At 37.3% G+C, this 16,768-nt stretch overlaps 1 protein-coding gene across 13 annotated transcripts in view; it reads right to left on the bottom strand.

Moving 5' to 3' along the window:
* The window catches only part of TMEM135 (transmembrane protein 135), a 271,164-nt gene that overhangs the window by 5,758 nt on the left and 248,638 nt on the right, over positions 1-16,768 (bottom strand). For all 13 annotated transcript variants that reach the window (XR_012509763.1, XR_012509762.1, XM_045509053.2 and 10 more), the window contains 8 exons: positions 15,065-15,106; positions 11,867-12,013; positions 9,452-9,521; positions 6,246-6,413; positions 3,150-3,213; positions 2,094-2,170; positions 1,504-1,602; positions 637-704 (listed from right to left, as the gene is read on the bottom strand). Coding sequence is in view for 11 of the 13 variants with exons in the window: in XM_045509053.2 (XP_045365009.1) it covers positions 637-704; positions 1,504-1,602; positions 2,094-2,170; positions 3,150-3,213; positions 6,246-6,413; positions 9,452-9,521; positions 11,867-12,013; positions 15,065-15,106 (735 nt within the window). In the remaining 2 variants the exon portion in view is untranslated. The remainder of the gene's footprint in view (positions 1-636; positions 705-1,503; positions 1,603-2,093; positions 2,171-3,149; positions 3,214-6,245; positions 6,414-9,451; positions 9,522-11,866; positions 12,014-15,064; positions 15,107-16,768) is intronic.

The raw sequence follows: 16,768 nt of genomic DNA, 5'->3' as shown, positions 1-16,768 counted from the left end.
TCACCATAGAGAGAAAGAAACTTGAGGCGCAGGAGGGTGAACAACTTTCCCGACCACTGACACAGCTGAAGGTACTGAGTGGGAGTCAAACCTATGTCTGTTCAACTCCGAAGCTCATGGTCTTTCTATTAGGTCAAGCTGCCTCCCAAAGAATTAGATTAAAATCAGGAAGTGCTAACAACACAATAAAGAACATGACAATAAAAGCAAAGGAAAATACGCTTGCAAAATCAGGCAAAAGAACATGAGTTTTTCCACAGTGGAAACCAGTCAATTGTTTAGGCATGATTTCTAATGACTCTGTTTACTATTTTTAATCAAAAAGAAGAGCCCAAAGATTTAAAAAGAGAGGCTTAAGTATGTTATGTAGTAACTAATTATCAGTTTGCAAATCAACATGATATAAATCTAGAACACTTAAAAATATCTAAAATAATATAGGGAAAAGAATAGCCAAGATAATGTTCACTAAAAGAATGCCCCAGGTTATTAAGTTTTAGGTCATATTTTATTTATATCTAGATACATCCTTTACCACTGAAAGAATATTCCCTCAGGCAGACAAAAATACTCAAAATCTTTTTTATGGAAATTGCTTTTTTTTCTATGACCAATTAAAACATGTCAGTCGCTTACCTGCCCTTGGTGAGCCTTAAAAGGAACTTCCAGTAAGACGGTCGCAAGGTCTGAACTTCCATGACAGCCTAAGATTAGAATAGGCAGTCTGAGCCTTCTTTTAGTAGACAGCAAATATTATCAGCAGTCTTAGGCAACAGAATTAAATTTATTTTTATTGCCCATTGTATATTAAAAAAACAAGTGATGACAGTAATAACAAGAACGTATTTATGTTTAAGCTGACGACTATCAAGAATCTTTGTAAATATGCCTTCAAATAAGAATATTGCTCCTGAAATAATAACTGAGTTACACTAGTCATTAGGAAGCATTTACTAAATACCCATTAGATAGCTGGCACTTCACTAGTTATAATAAGTTCACCAACTTAACATTACTGTCAGAAAGTGCAAATAAAAGCTGTCCCCACAATTCTGCAACAGCCCTAAAACCATGAGTATCAATAATGCTGATTACAGAACTTAAAGAGATTGAACGATGCTTCTATTAAACAGGGTTCTGCCCCTGTCCTCACTGCTAGAGTGATACTGGGGAAATGCAAATATTATTTATGTCCATGGTATCTTTTTTCCAGAAGTACAATTAGGGCATTCTAGCCAAGGTACTAGAATGATAACTTACCTATAAATGTTGTACTATTTAAAAGCTAAGAATTGTTGTATTCATAAAACATGATCTGGCCCATAAAGTTAACATGTTTAATGATTTGAAACTTGCAAGCTACCTTGCTGGAAAAAAACCAACCAAAAAAGCACAAAATGTAATAAATTGAAACGTTCCCAGGCCTTTACTTTTCCCCCAGTGGTTTAATGTGCAGTAGAAACAGAATTACTTCTATTCCTCATTTCAGAAGGCTGTACTTACTGCCTGGAAGCAAATTGCCGTGGAGATGGAATAGATGATAGTGTCTGCATGGGGAAAATAGGGAACCTTTCCTGCTTCAATGCCTTTGAAATACATTGTCTACAAAACAAGCATAGTGCAAGATTTAGAAAGACAACAACTTTAAATCGCATCAACAGTAAGGTGGAGCAATATGCTCCCTACCTACAACCATTTTTTCTACCTTTCAAAATCCTAACAATCCTTTCAGAGCTCAAATCATAGGTCGCATCCCCATGATGGCGTTAAGTGTCAGCCTTTCCCTCAGTCCCTCACCCAAAACTCCAAATGCCAGTGGCACTTTTCTGTGAAATTCAACAGCACTTTATTTCTACATATTTCTAAATATGACATTTACTGTTCAATGCCTTCTGTACAGTGTCCAAGTGCTCCCCTCTCTGTTAGATCTATTCATTCATTCAGCATCTAGCGGTGGTAGCTCTGTGCTGGGCGCTATACTAGAAGCTAAAGCTAGAACTTGCCTTTGTAACTGGGATATATATTTGCTGCTAAAGCAGCTAAAAAAGCTCTATATCCTTTGGAACTGTACGTGCATAAAAATGTTTGCTTACCTCCACCAATTTGGAAGCTAAATACATGGAAATTGTTGTGCTTTTATAAAACATCATTGATATTCCTGCCAAAAATCCTGGAACAACAAAGAAGGCAAAACTGATCAAAACCTGAATATTTATTGGTTATTAAGTCACTTGGAAATGTTAATTCACTTAAATAGCAAAGAACTGATTTTAGCACTGCCTTTTGTTACAACAAAATCAAGGACAGTAATATACACGATGGCATTAAAATAGGGTGAATTCTAATTCATTATCACATATTTTTAAATTAAAAAAATTGACCTTCAGAGTTAGGAACCACAGTTCTGATATACATATTACAGGAAATTTTACATTCTAAATTTAACTTTATAAACAACAGTGGTCTTGCCAAATGTAATGATTTTTTAAAAAATATTTTTAAAAAGCTACTGGTATCATTTCTGTTTTAAGTGGAAATGTTTATTCCTTGATTCTCCTAACAGCTCAGATTACGTCGGGTGCTGCCATCACACTTCTCTCCATAGCACTGTCTTCATTTTACAAATGGAAAACCAAGGTGGCAGGAGGCCTGGAATTCACTAATAGTAGGGATATTACTAAGAAATATCTGAAAAATTGCCTGTTTAACTTAAGTAATACATATAGTGAACTTACAGAAAGTGTTCTTTAGTTTTTATTTTTATAAAATTTAAGTTCCTAAAAATTATTAAAATACGTCACTTGCTAGTGGTCAAATCAGAATATTTTAAGAAATCTAATTTCACTTCCATTAGTCAATTAAATATTTTGTCTTTATGTTCTTCTGCGACACACTGCCTAGAATTTCTAGTCTATAGCAGGACAGATACCCAAGTCATTATATTGCCAACTCAGAACACCAGATGGCAACAGCGCCCTGCCTGATACGTGAAACTTCACAAGTACAAAATGTTTCGACTAATGCCTCAGCAGGGATTCTATGACAGAGAAAGGAAGATACAAAGCCACCAGGTGAAACTGGAAACTATCTCTGATTCATTCCTACCACTGATTGATGCAAATAATAACAGTTTTTTATCACTGCTTTACCGGCTATTATAGCATGCAGCTCATCATCCAGGTTTCTGACCCAGCGCAGGAAGCAACTCGTACCCTGTATCAAGAAGAAAACACAATGACTTCGGTTGTTTCAGTTCGAGGAAAAGACTACATGTAACATCTGTAATGAGTGAGTCATTAGCTGATCTTGGAGGCAAACTGGTGATCTTATCTAAAATCAAACTGAATACATGATTGGGAAAATTACGAACAATAACCTGTTACAAAGTTATTGTTTATACAGACTCTATCAAGAAAGTATACAAACATTTCTCATCGTAATGATTTTTCAAAGTGAATTCATAAATTCTACTTTTGCCTAGATATAGAATGCTGGGAAAACGATCACTCCCACTGTAACAAAGAGAAAAGGCTGGATAAACTACAACTGTGTCAAGCCAGAATCCTTTTCCAGAGAAAATATTCTTCACTATCAAGGTGATAGAAGCTAAAAATTTCTCAGACCGATAGAAGCTAAAAAATTCATCCCCTGCAGACCTGCATTACCAGAAATGTTAAAGGTAGTTCTGTGGGCAGAAGGAACAAGGTAACAGATAAAAATTTATATTTATCAAAAGAAATAAAGAGCTCTGGAAATGCTAAAATGAAGGCAGATGTAGAAGACATGTTTTTCTTATCTTTAATTGCTATAAAAATGAATCATCTAAAGCAGTGGTCAGAAAACTACAGCCCACTGGCCAAATCTGGCCTGCCACCTATTTGTATAAGGCTCATAAGTGAAGAATGTTTTACACCTTGCAGAGGATAAAAATTAAAAGTATTTTGTGACATGTGAAAATTATATGAAATTCTAATCATAATGTGATAAAGTTTTATTGGAACACAGCCAGGCTCCTTCATCTGTATATTATCTGTGGCTGCTTTCACACTATAACAGCAGGGTTGAGTGGTTATGAGTGAGACCATATGTTCCACAGAGATTAAAGTATCTACTACCTGGCCCTTTACAGAAAAAGTTTTCTGACTCCTGGTCCAAAACAAAAATAGTAACAATGTATTGCGAGGTTTATAACATATGAAAAGATAAATGTATCGCACAAAGGATGGGAAGGAAGAATTACAAGTATGGTGTTGTAAGAGTCTTACACTATACTGAGTGATATAATATTATTTGAAAATGTTGACTAATACATTTAAAATGTTTATTATAAATGTTAAGTCAATCACTCAATTTAAAAAAGAGATATAAATAATAAGTCAATAGTGAAGACAGAACACAAAAAAGTACAAAATTTTTTTAAAAATTAAAATAAATTTAAAATATATTTAAAAATACTCCCCAAATCCAGGAGACCAAAAAAAAAAAAAAACAAATATAAAACAACTAAAAGAAAGTAGGTATCAACCGTACCAGTAAGTACATTAAATGTAATATTCTAAATATACCAATTAAAAGACAGATTATCAAACTGGATACAAAAGGAAGAACCAACGATATGTGGTCTAAAAGAAACCAACTTTTAAACTGAGGTCACAGAAAGATTAAAGAAAGAGGATGAAAACAATATACCACCAAACTTAATCAAGAGAAAGCTGGAGTAGCTATATTAATATTAGACACAGAAGACTTCAGAATAAGGAACATTACCAGGGATAAAGAGGACCATTACAAAATGGAAAAAGTGTCAGTCCACCAAGAAGATACAGAAGAAATAAGGTTAGTTTGTCGTCTTAATTATGTCCTTAGGAAGATGCAAAAAAGTGATAAAAATTTTTCATCACGTACAGTTTTAGAGCACACCGTATGAATATTTCTTACAAGAGATTTTCTGACCCAGTCATATTTTCCTTAGTTTAATACCATTAGTTTGTATTACCTAAGCAAATAATATAGTAACAAAAAGGGAAAGAAATAAAACCAAAAAAACAAGAAAAGCAAAAAAGCCATGTTTTGAGATATGCTGGATGGTGGAGAATAACCAACTTGGGCTAAAAAGTGTTGGAGATAATCCACATATAAACATTTAAGAGAGTATTTTAAGAATAAATACAAACACTCTGATGCAAGAGATGAAAAAGAATGTGACTATAAACATAAAATCACCCATATCCTGCCCTACTAACCCTTGTATATTCAAAGACATTAGTAATGCTTCTTAGTCAAACCATATTGAAGATGCTTTCAATGCTAGTAATACTTGAATAACAAGTGGTTAGCTCCCTGTAGTTTATATTTTGTCAGTTGTTCCTTTCCATTTCTAAATACCTTCTCCATACCTACCTTTTAGAAATAAACTGTTACATAAAATGATACACAATTATCTTACCCAAAGTAATTCCAGAATTCAGTCTTTAACAATGGTGTGGGTGTTCGTGCACACACACACACATACAGATCAACCTGAGTTAACATACTTTACCATTTAAATTTAGAATCTAAATTTCAGGTGTTTAATAAAATATCAGTAATGTGATTTCTTATCAGTGATTTCCATTAAACACAAGGCCATTACTTAAAACTGCAGGGTACTGTGTCACACACCCTACGCGCGTGTTTAGGTGTGTGTTCATACACGTGTGGGTGCATCTATAGGAACACGCAGAGAGAGGTGGGAGAATGTTAACTTTGTTGACTTGAGGGAGTGTAGCAGAAACAGTGAGGAGACACAGAAAGTAAGTCACCGCTTACATAAGTTACAACAGAAAATCCTTACTGGTTCTATCAAGGGTTGGTATCAGCAAGAAGGGTCTGAAAATGTTTAAATTAATAACCAGGCAGTAAATATGATTAAGAGACAAATAGATCAGGTAGATTAATATCACTTCTGATGTTAGAAATAAAGACATTCATGTTTTCTCAGTGTCTATGTCATAGAAAAAAAGAAAACGAGTCTGAAAACCATTAATACTATGTATAAATGCAAATGTAACCACACTTTCAAGCCTATTAAATAACATTTTAAAAGAGATGCCCCCAGCCTCTATTCCCAATGTATTGTGCAAAGTTGCTGATGAGATATTTACAAGTCCTACAAAAAGAAGCATTGAAAAAAATGATACATGAGTTATTTGAACAAAGCCGTGTTCTTTCTTTCCCCCTTCTCTGCCCTGTTCTGAAAGCCTTACCTTGTATATACTAACGAAAGAGCCCAGAAAAGCTCCAAGCTGGAAGTTTTCTTTATTGTAGAAGAGAGAGAGCAGCCGGGATGGCTGTGTAAACAGGTGCCTGAAGGCGGAGGGGATGCGGAGGCAGCACTGGATCAGGTATCCCACACTGAACATTCTGATGAAGCCCTGGGGAAAATTGGGAGGAAATGCTGACTTACAACCAAATTGTGGAGTGTGATAGATATGAATTTTACTGTCGCAGAATCAAAACAGCACTAAATAAATAATTAAGGCAAGTTTATATTGCAGCCATTTTCAAAATTAAGTCCTGAAACGTCAATTTTAAAACAATTGCCTCAAAAATAAGGGTGAAATCTAAATCTTGCAGTGAATGTACTTTCTTTGATTTACAAAAACTTTGTTTCCCAAGCACTGGCCAAGCCTGTCTATGCACCAAACTTCCACTTCTTGACATTACGTTGACAATAACCAGGATTTATAAATCCTAAATAAACCACAACTGAGTTTTAGAAACAAAAGGACTGAAATTCAAAAAAAACAGTTAACAGAAATAAATGCTCTGGAAAATTTTTCTTAATCATTACTTTGAAAAGGGATTCTTCTGACAGAAAAATTAATTTGTGTTATTTGTTTAGATCTTTGGTATCTTTTTAAACAATCAGGTTTAGAGAGTTTCCCAAGAAGAGAAATAATTCTATCTGGATTTTTCTTTCTTTGCTTAATGTGTCAGGCTAAAGTATCTTGAGGGAACGGTAGCCTTAAGGTAAACTGAACAAAACTTGGAAAAGCAAGTCTGCCACAAATCCACATTTGCTGTCCATTTTTCTCCGCATCACCTGCAACCATGTATAGTGCAAAGGGGAAGGAAGAGGATGACAGGTGTCGGTCAATTTCGTTTCAGTATTTAGGAAAATGAAGTTTGATCTCACTTAAAACCAAGAGACTGAAAAATTCCAGTTATCCTGAAACAAAATATTGTCAAAAAGAATATACATGATCCAACCAATACGCTGTTCTGCTGGCCTCCGACCCCCTCCTCTGTTACCCCCACCGGAATGGGGAAAGGTCCACATTCTGAGCAATGTGTGCTGCTAACTTCCAAAGGTCAGGTTGTATCTTCTGGACAGTAGCCTTCTTTTTTAGAAAAAAACTGAATTCCTATGAAGAAACATTCATTAATTAACCTGAAATGACCTAATACCTGGTTAAAACATGGAAATTAAATAGTCTAATCAACTAGTATGAATCGCCATGCGTTTGCTGAACTGAAACCGCTGAGTGTTTGTTTAATGCATGAAGTGGACAAACGTCTTTCTTGTCATTGACAGCCTTATAATATTAATCTAAGGATTCAGAGATCACATTCATGTTCAGTCATCTCATGCTGTGCCAAATGCCTCATATGTGCCAAACATTACCCTGGACGCAGGGGAAAGAGTAGTGAAGCGGATACAAAGTTCTTGCCTTCATGGAGCGTCCATGCTCATTGGAGGAAGACAAAATAAGTAATCAAACAAACAGAAAATAATTACAGGTTATAATGAGCATTGTGAAGGAATTAATCAGGGCACTGGGAGACAAATTAACAGGGAAATCTGTATCAGAGCGGTAAGGGAAGGCTACTGAGGATGTGGCATTTAAATAGACACAGAAGAGGAGCGAGCACGGGAAAACACTTCAGACAGCTTGGATCAAAAGACAAAGCCAAAACAGAGATTGGCTGGTACCAACAAAAAGTTAGTGCGAATGCAGTACAGTGAGTCACTGGGAAGGCAATTCATCTGAATGTTGACTCAGGGATGTGATTTAACATGGAGTGTAACTGCATCTATGGAATAATGAGGTGCACTGTCAAAATATTTTACTGTATTTGTGACGTACATTCCTTACCCACAGCTCTTCAAATAATTTTACATCCATGGACACAGAACTGTACATAAATTAGCAAGTTTACAGTACTGGCAAACATTTGAAAGAATGATTTTTTTTTCATTGCTCAGTAATTCTAACTTGTCTAATTTTTAGCAAAGTATCACCTGCCCTCTCCCCCAAATTTCTCAAATTCCTGATGTAATCAGAACACTTTTCTCAGTTCCTGCCTGAAGCATCCCTTGCGCTAGAACTCTGTCCAGCGGAGGGAATGGCGACCCTCCGGGAGCTGGCGGGCTTGAGGCTGCTACTACTTTTCTCTTTTTTTCTTTTTTCTTTTTTAATTGGAAGGAGTGTATCAGAAAGTTCTGCACAACTAAAAAAAAACCCTCTACCCCTGGGTCCCGTCTTTGGGACCCCGAAAGGTAAGTGTTGACTTGGGTGACAGCCACCATCAACACTGGGCCCCAGGCATTCGTGTTCCTCGGCACACGTGCGAACAGTCCGTCCCCCCGAGAGTGCCCATCAGGAGGCTGGCACCAGGGTGCTGTACAGCTCTGCTCTTCTCACCGTCAGTGGAGTGGGGATCAGATGCTGGGAGGAGGAGCATAAATTTTCTAAAGCATGAGGATTGTTAGAGCGCCATCCAAAACTAAAGACCTTGTAGCAGGTGGTGCCACCTGTGCCAGACTGACGGCAATGAAAATAATGTCCTTGCCGGGGGAGTGGGGGGGACTGGGAGGCGGGGGGTGGCAGGCAGGGCGTGGGGGTGGGTGGAGTACACTGGGCCGCACTGGCACTCTGGTATATTAGGGAGCAGGGAATTTATGCCGGGGGCATAACTAACTTTCTTAATGTAGAACAACTGTGGACATGCTCCAGTTACCACCATGCCTTAAAAAAAATGTAACAGCTCTACAAGTCCAAAACCAAATGCCACTGTCCCAGACTGCGCACAGTGTGTGTGCGTGCCCGCTCACCCACCAGCCCACGGCACGGCCCGGGGCCTTCTCCTAAGACGTCTAATGAGGATACACTGCACGGTACTCATTTTAATGACTTGACTTTTCTGTCGTTGTCGTTGCTTCACTCTCTCTTCTACTTTGTAAGTTTTACACTAATAAGCCAATTTTAAAATTATCTAACTAAGGATCTGGTAAGTGAATACTGAAGGCTGAACCGTTTCCTGTTTCTCACAAATGTCTTCAAGTCACATGCAAGGAATGACAGCAATTACTGTCAGCTCTTCCATTTACTCTGAAATTACATTTTAATAAATAAGTTCTTTCTATACACACTCTCTGTGGTTATTAAAGTAGATTTTATATACTTACTTTAATGCAGTAAGAGATGCAGTTATCCTCATAGTGTTTGCAACATCTATGCCTTGGTCCATGCTTACATCTGAAATGAAACCAAAAAAACTAACATAATTAAAATGTGTGTGTGCGTGTGTGTGTGTGTGTGTGTGTGCGCGTGTGTGCGTTGATCTACTTAAAACTTTCTAACCAAAGAAGGAGAAAACGTTAATCAACTTTTCTTAATCGTGTGCATCTTTTGATTTCTCAGGACGTACAGAGGCAAAGATAACAGATTTTTTTGTCCTTTGCTGCTCCCCATTTGACACAGTGTATAAAATATGCGACTGCAGTCAAAATATTTGAATGTGGAACAGAAAAACCATACTGGTAAATATTTGTGACTAAATATGAAAAGTATGTACATGTTATCTCTATACATGCCAGATTTTTTGAAAGCTTTAAATCGCTTATTGTAGTGTATAACAGTCATAAATTATCCATGAAGTCAGTACTTGAGCAGAAATCATAATGAGAATGTGCTCAGGTTACAGGAATTTATACTTAATTATATTTGAGAGTAAACATATGGGAAAGAAACATGATATAGTATTAGAATATAAAATCCAGTTTTTAAAATAAATATAAAAATAGATCATGTGGGAATTCAAAAGTAGCATATTTGCGATTTAAGTGTAGACCGCCTAGTCCTCTGATATTTAATAAACACTTCTGCTGGAAGGACTACTGTTCAGGACACACTTATGTTAATTATTTGGTATGTTGACTCCAGGACTGTTTATTCACTCTGGGCGTAAACAAGTAAGCAGAACATCTAATGTGGTTTTAGCTCTCCCCCTTTGCCTTTGAAGAGTGCATGTTCCAAAATCAGCACCCTTTGTAACCCTTTCAGACCGTGGTTAATTCATTATCTTCATGGTCAGAACACATTAACTCTTTCCTGTTTAGAACAGTAACTTGTAGAGTGATAGTCTGGCTCCACATCTCTCTAATTCCATTTGCAAATTGATTATCAAGACCTTTCCCCGAAATCTGCAGTTCTGCACGGCAGCTGGAGTATATCGGCGGCTTTTTCTAGTCAGCGGTGACGGCAATACTTCACCCTGACCATGGTCCTTACGTCGTTAGAATGATATGACATATCTGGTCATGTGAAGTTGCTGAGTGATTAAAGCTAGGGGCCTGAAAAGTGGTGAATCAGAGAAGGACACCTTGTGTAAACCGTCACTCTTCACACTTCTAAGTGTCCTCTTCAAAGACACTTCTCAGCCGTTGCTACATTGCTACTGCGCCCACTGAGGCTACTCTGACACGTTCTGCCATGACCTCGTCAGCTCTGATACTCAAGGCTTCACTCCCCACATCATGCATTCTCTGCATCCCCCTGTGACCCTTGCTGACATGATGCCCGCCAGCAAGACCCTGTCCCTCTCCTCCACTAAGGTAGCACGGAACTGTTCTGCACCTGCTCAGTAAATTCACTACCACAATTCGTCCTGCCGTCTACGATCCCTTCTTTCCTCTTACCTTCTGCGTTGTGTGCTAAAATGAAGACAAAGTCTTTACATTCAGTAAAAAGTTTGAGCGCCTACTCTGTGCTCATGTATATGAGGCAACTCTTATGTTATTTCATTTACTGCACACAACACTCCTTAGAGAATGTTAACCCCAGTTAACCAGTGAGGACTTTGGGATACAGTGGTTAAATCACTTGCTCAAAGTCACAAAGCCAGGAGGGGCAAAATGAGTCAACACAGTCTTCCTAAAGGCCATCAGCTTCCTGTAGGTGGTCCCCTAACTTTCTGTATTGCCTACTCATTCCACACTCTATAAAGCACTCCAAGATTATTTTTATTGTCTGATATTCTAGTCTTAAACCATTAAGTTTATCTTCTTAAACATCTGCACTTGAAATACAAATGAAGACTTATCCATATCTAGACTTCTTTGTATAAGATGCAAATAAAGATTTCTTATTTCCAAAGCCCTAAACATTTCCCCTCTTGCAAAATGCCCTTTACTTGAGGTTTACTCATTATTCCTATATCTTCTGGAATCTCTCTCGGAACTTTTCTCTCTCCTTTCCACACCTGACACATTCGGTTAGTACATATTAATCTGTTTCCAGAAGCTCCCCATTCTAGCCTCCTGCCACTCTGCTCAGTTTGAAATACAAAAGTATTTCGATCTCATGTAAATCTATTTTAAAGGCATATAATGGCCTTTAGTCCTGCCAGAAATAACACATAACATTCACTTGCCATCATGTGCCTTTTTATAAGACTCTATGCAGTTTCTGGTAAAAAAAAAATATATATATATATATATATATATATATTACCTGAAAAGAAACCAAAAATATCTTGGCATGGTACAAAGACATATAAAACAGTGACAAAATGTGCTAAAATGTCAAGATAAAGAACTCACATTGAATCCACAAGCTTCCTGACTAGAGTGATTATATTCATTCTTCTTGGTTTTTCCTCATGTTTCTCTATCTTTTGTTCCACTTTTGCATATGCTGCCTCTGGTGAATAAGAATGTGTGGGAATTTCTTCCTTCCCTACAATGAACCTAAAGAAAGGAGCACAATGAGAGGCATTTTTCACCTTAAAAAAAAAAAAAATCAATGAGAAAATAAACTGATTTTGTTTACATACAAATACATTTTGGACAGTACCTTATCATTTTAAATAATACTTTCCATAATTTATATAAAGTCTAATCATCCTTTAAAAAAATGGGCTTCTGGAGTCTGAATAGAAAATGTTAATCACCACTTCTTTAACAATGCAGGTATCTTAAAATCAAATTTACCAACTAAAATACAGCATAGCACTTTAATGCAGCACCCTTTTAACATAGGGTACTTTCTTTCTTTTACACTCCTTAAAGTTTTTTCAAACAAGAAAGCAGATGAACTATTAACTTGGATCTACTAGTTAATGACAAAAAAATTCTATTTTTTCTCCAAATTTTACTAATATTACAATTGAATGCATTTCTCATTTTTTTCTCTAAATTTATATCTAATGTCATTTTGAGTCATAAAACAGCTGCAATGCAGGTCATCTGTATGCACATAAGAAATAGACGGAACCGAAGAATGAGAGTCAGAAAGTGGTCAAGATTTCGTGTGTCCTCCTCACATTACTTCATTAGAAAATCTTAAATTTGGGGGAGAGGTGGCTATAGCTCAAGGCTAGAGCGCGTGCATGAGGTCCCGGGTTCAATTCTCAGGACCTGCATTAAAAAAAAGAAAGAAAGAAAAGAAAATCTCAAGTTTGATGTTATTCTAATCTTATTTCAATGCGGAAAAATCTAGTATCCGGAGAAGACACCATTCCTGTCTCATCAAAGCTGGACTATATTTTTCCAAAGACAATACAAAGAAAACATTACCAACAGTCAGTCTCCTTCAACAGAGCTCTCATTTTTGCTGTTTGCACCTTTACTGTAAGAGTTATTGTTCTTATAAAGAATAGCTAAACTTTCCTTAAGCAACTCTACCTGCTGAACCTTCAGAAAATATCACAAAACACAGATAAAACGGGAGATCAGTAATACTACACTAAAATTCTGGAACATGGGAACTATGACAAACAGTAAGAAAATTAAAAGTACTCATAAAAGAGAAAGAAAAACTGTTACTATGAACAAGTACAGCCCATCTCGTTTGGATAAACTTGGTACCAAACACATCTAGTTTATCAAACTGTAAGGGGTGTGCAATGAGACTGACTGTCGCCAGGTGGCAGCAGTGCCTCCTTGGTAACTGCTAGTCCAAAGGAATCTGGTTCTTAATCGTGGGTGTGAATGAAGAGTCGAAGATGCGCATTACTGCTCTTAACAAACAGGACAAAAGTATGCTGGAACAGACAGAATTAACACCTCTCCTACATTTCAGAAACTGTTGCTATTTTAGCCAGGACTGGCCACTCAGATTACAGCTCACTTCCTCGGAGAAGCTGTCCCTGCCCCAAGCTAGAGAGACTGGGCCGTCCTTCTTCTGTACTCTCAGCCCAGTGGACCCCTAGGACGGGAAGCAGCTTTTTAGTAGTTTCCTTTCCTCACTAAACTGTGGGATCTGTGAGACAACGCTTACCTTCTCTGCTGTTACATCCCAGTGCCCTGCACAGAGTCTGGCACACAGTAAATACTTAGTTAATACACATCAAATGAATACAGTAATAGCTGGCATTTTCTGAGCTTTTACTACATGACAGGCACAGTACTGAGCCTTTTAAAAATATTAAATCAATTTACCCGTCATAGCAACACTATGAAGTAGGCACCATAATTTCCATGAGAGTTAGCATGAAAAAACAGCTTGTCCACAATCAAAAATACCAGTAATTATTTGAACCCAGAGCTGTCTGACTCTAACGCCTAGGGTCTTCATCACCGAGCTCTGCACGCTTCTGTGTTTTAAACTATGACAACTCGGGCTCAGGCTCCCTTCAGACGCCTGCACTGACTCTTCGCCCATGGTTCTGGCTGTGACTCTTTCTATTCCCATAACTTCCACTATTACCTTGCAGAACTAGCAAGAATTAACTTTTCCAGAATATTTTCCTAGAACGTAGAGAAAATGTTAAGCTCAAATAGTCCAAATCAGCCCTTAATTATAAGTGGATTTGAAGAAAACACACAGAAATATCTGACACATTTTGAGTTTTTGCAAGGATTCTGGGCATCTAAGGAAAGATACAGGGACAATGGCAGAGTTTTCTCTCTAGGAAAACCAACTTTTTTGTTTGTTCTGGGGTGGGGGAGGTAATTAGGTTTTTAAAACTTATTAATTTTAATGGGGGCAATGGGGATTGAACCCAGGACCTTGTGCATGCTAGGCACGTGCTCTACCACCGAGCTGTATCCTCTCTGCTGGAAAACCAACTTTTGATTTTGTTACCAACTGTCAGTTTAACACAGAATCCTTTGGAGCTAACACAATAACAACAAAAAGCTATTTTCCAGTAAGTTTCATGACCTTTTAATGAAAAATATGACATGAAGAAATTACTGTGCATTATGATTTAGTTCCTATTTACCACAAAGTTTCCACAACCAAAAACATTCTATTCAGTAATATAGAAAATTTAATTGTCTAATGTATGTGAAAATGCTTGGAGAACTATAAAGTACAATGCTAACCAACATGTCTGCAGCATTGACTGTGTGACAATGACTGTGGTAAGAGATGGGCTATGAGGTCAGAAGAAGACGCCAGTGACTATTGAAGCTGATAATCCATGTGTCTGATGACGCATGAGCCCTGCACATAGTCTGGTACCACACAGTTCAGTACTGAGTTTTCCAGTGATTGTTCCTGTGTAGTTTTGTCTCCCCAAGCTCCTTGAACAGAGTTCTGGTAATTCTTTGACACTCCACGGTTTAAGGCACACAAGAGGCCTCGAAAATGTGGTTGACTGACTTGATTTTTAGGGGAAAAAAACCAACAAATTACTCTGTTAATGAAATGTCCACAAAGCCACATTTGTGATTTTTAAAATTACTTTCTGATTAAAAATGGAGTCAGCAAATATTTTTTATAATTATGGTATCACTTTTAAAAGTTGACTGTTAATTCTCTTAACATAAAGGTAAATAAAACACACTACTTACCTAAGTGCAGAGAACGTAAATCCTTTCAAACCATCTTTGCACCTGAAACAAAAATTTACAATGGTGAAATAACACGTTTTGAGATATAAAGTAGTATATTAAACAGCTATTAAAATTTTTTCCTGAAAATGATTTTTTTAAGGTGAAACTCTTTTAAAAAGACACTGACCTGAGCAGTACAAATCATCAAACAAACAGCAAATAATGAAGCAACCCACCTTACACAGAATGATTAAAATGGGGATGCCTCCCTGTGGCATCTTAACATAATTCAAGGCTCAATTCTCAGATTTACAGGTTGAAGAGACACCTAAAGTAAATCTTCTAAGGGCTTCATGTGGACTTAACACGAAGGCTGGGAGTGGACTATTCTTCATTCTAGCCAATCCCTGGGGGAGCAATTTGTTGTGAAGAAAAAGGCCACATACACCTGCTGGGTATTATGCACAGGTCAATTCAAGGTCCTGACTGCTCCCTACTTATTAATTCAGTGAACGCAGAGCAACGCAGAGCTGGCAAGCACAAAAAGGCTTCAAGTTTAGTTCACCAGTTTTAACTTGCGAGTAAGCTCAGTGAGAACAGATGATGTAGCGTGAGGAAGGGGTGGGGGCCACAAAGAGAGGGTCCAAATGTTAACCGGCGCTTACTCCTGCTGGCACTGTCTGCGCCCGTTTTATGTGTTATCTCATTCAGCTGTATCACAGCTCTATGAATAGGCGTTTCTCTGTTCCATAGCTGTGCAGAGGCCCCCAAAATGCAGCAACTTCCCAGGGGTCACAAAACAAACAGCAGTCAGAATTTGGCAGGGGGTGGGGGACTTCACCTGACTTAAAAGTCATAGTTTTCTCTTATACCTCCTCCTAAAATAGTGTATTCATTTTACTTGGGGAAGACTGAAACTATGTGGCAATTAAGGGTGGGGGTGGGCTGGGAGGAGTCTCACATCTGCAGAAAGTGTTTAAACAAGATTTTAAAGTGGGAGGCATTACTATACTGGTCTTAATGGCCTGACCTATAGGTATAATCAAGTTACAAAGAAAAATCTTTGTGTATCTAGCATCAAAATCCGTTGGAGAAACTATAAAGATGGGTGATACAATGATGCTCTAACATATGTTAATATTAGACACTGGATATTCTTGGATAAAAAGTACAGCCTTAAATCTAACTGGGCAGTTCTTTCTGTATGCCTTTTAAATGAAAGGTCACAAAGGAAATGCACAAAAATGTAAGGAATTTATCTTAAAACGTTTAAACATACATTTTTATCAGAGGACATACAGAATCTCAGGAAAAAACTTAATCTATGTTCACTGAGATGTTTTAAAACACTTAAGAATTCATTCCAATTAAGCAACATAATCTACTTTGTGGTCATGTTAACAGTGAGAATGTAACCAGAGAATGTAGCTAACATACGACATAATTATCTACCCTGTGCAGAATGAGGGTAAAGACAAAATAATTCATATGCTAAGCTAAAAATGTACATGGGAAAATTATAGCATTAAAATTCTTAAACTTATCTTTTTCCATCTGAAGAAAGTGTTTCTCAGTAATTTAAAACCCATAATTGGCTAACTTCTACATAGGTGGGGTGGTGAGGGGGCAGGCTGGGAGTCTATTGACTGGAAAACAGAAAGCAGCAGATTGATTAAAAGATTATGTACAACTGGGAACAAATTTTGGCTTTGGCGTGTTATT

Source organism: Camelus bactrianus, chromosome 10 (genome assembly GCF_048773025.1).
Source record: "Camelus bactrianus isolate YW-2024 breed Bactrian camel chromosome 10, ASM4877302v1, whole genome shotgun sequence".
Classification (NCBI taxonomy): Eukaryota; Metazoa; Chordata; class Mammalia; order Artiodactyla; family Camelidae; genus Camelus; species Camelus bactrianus.
The sequence above is the reverse complement of the archived record's forward strand: the minus strand, read 5'-3'. Positions and strand labels throughout refer to the sequence as shown.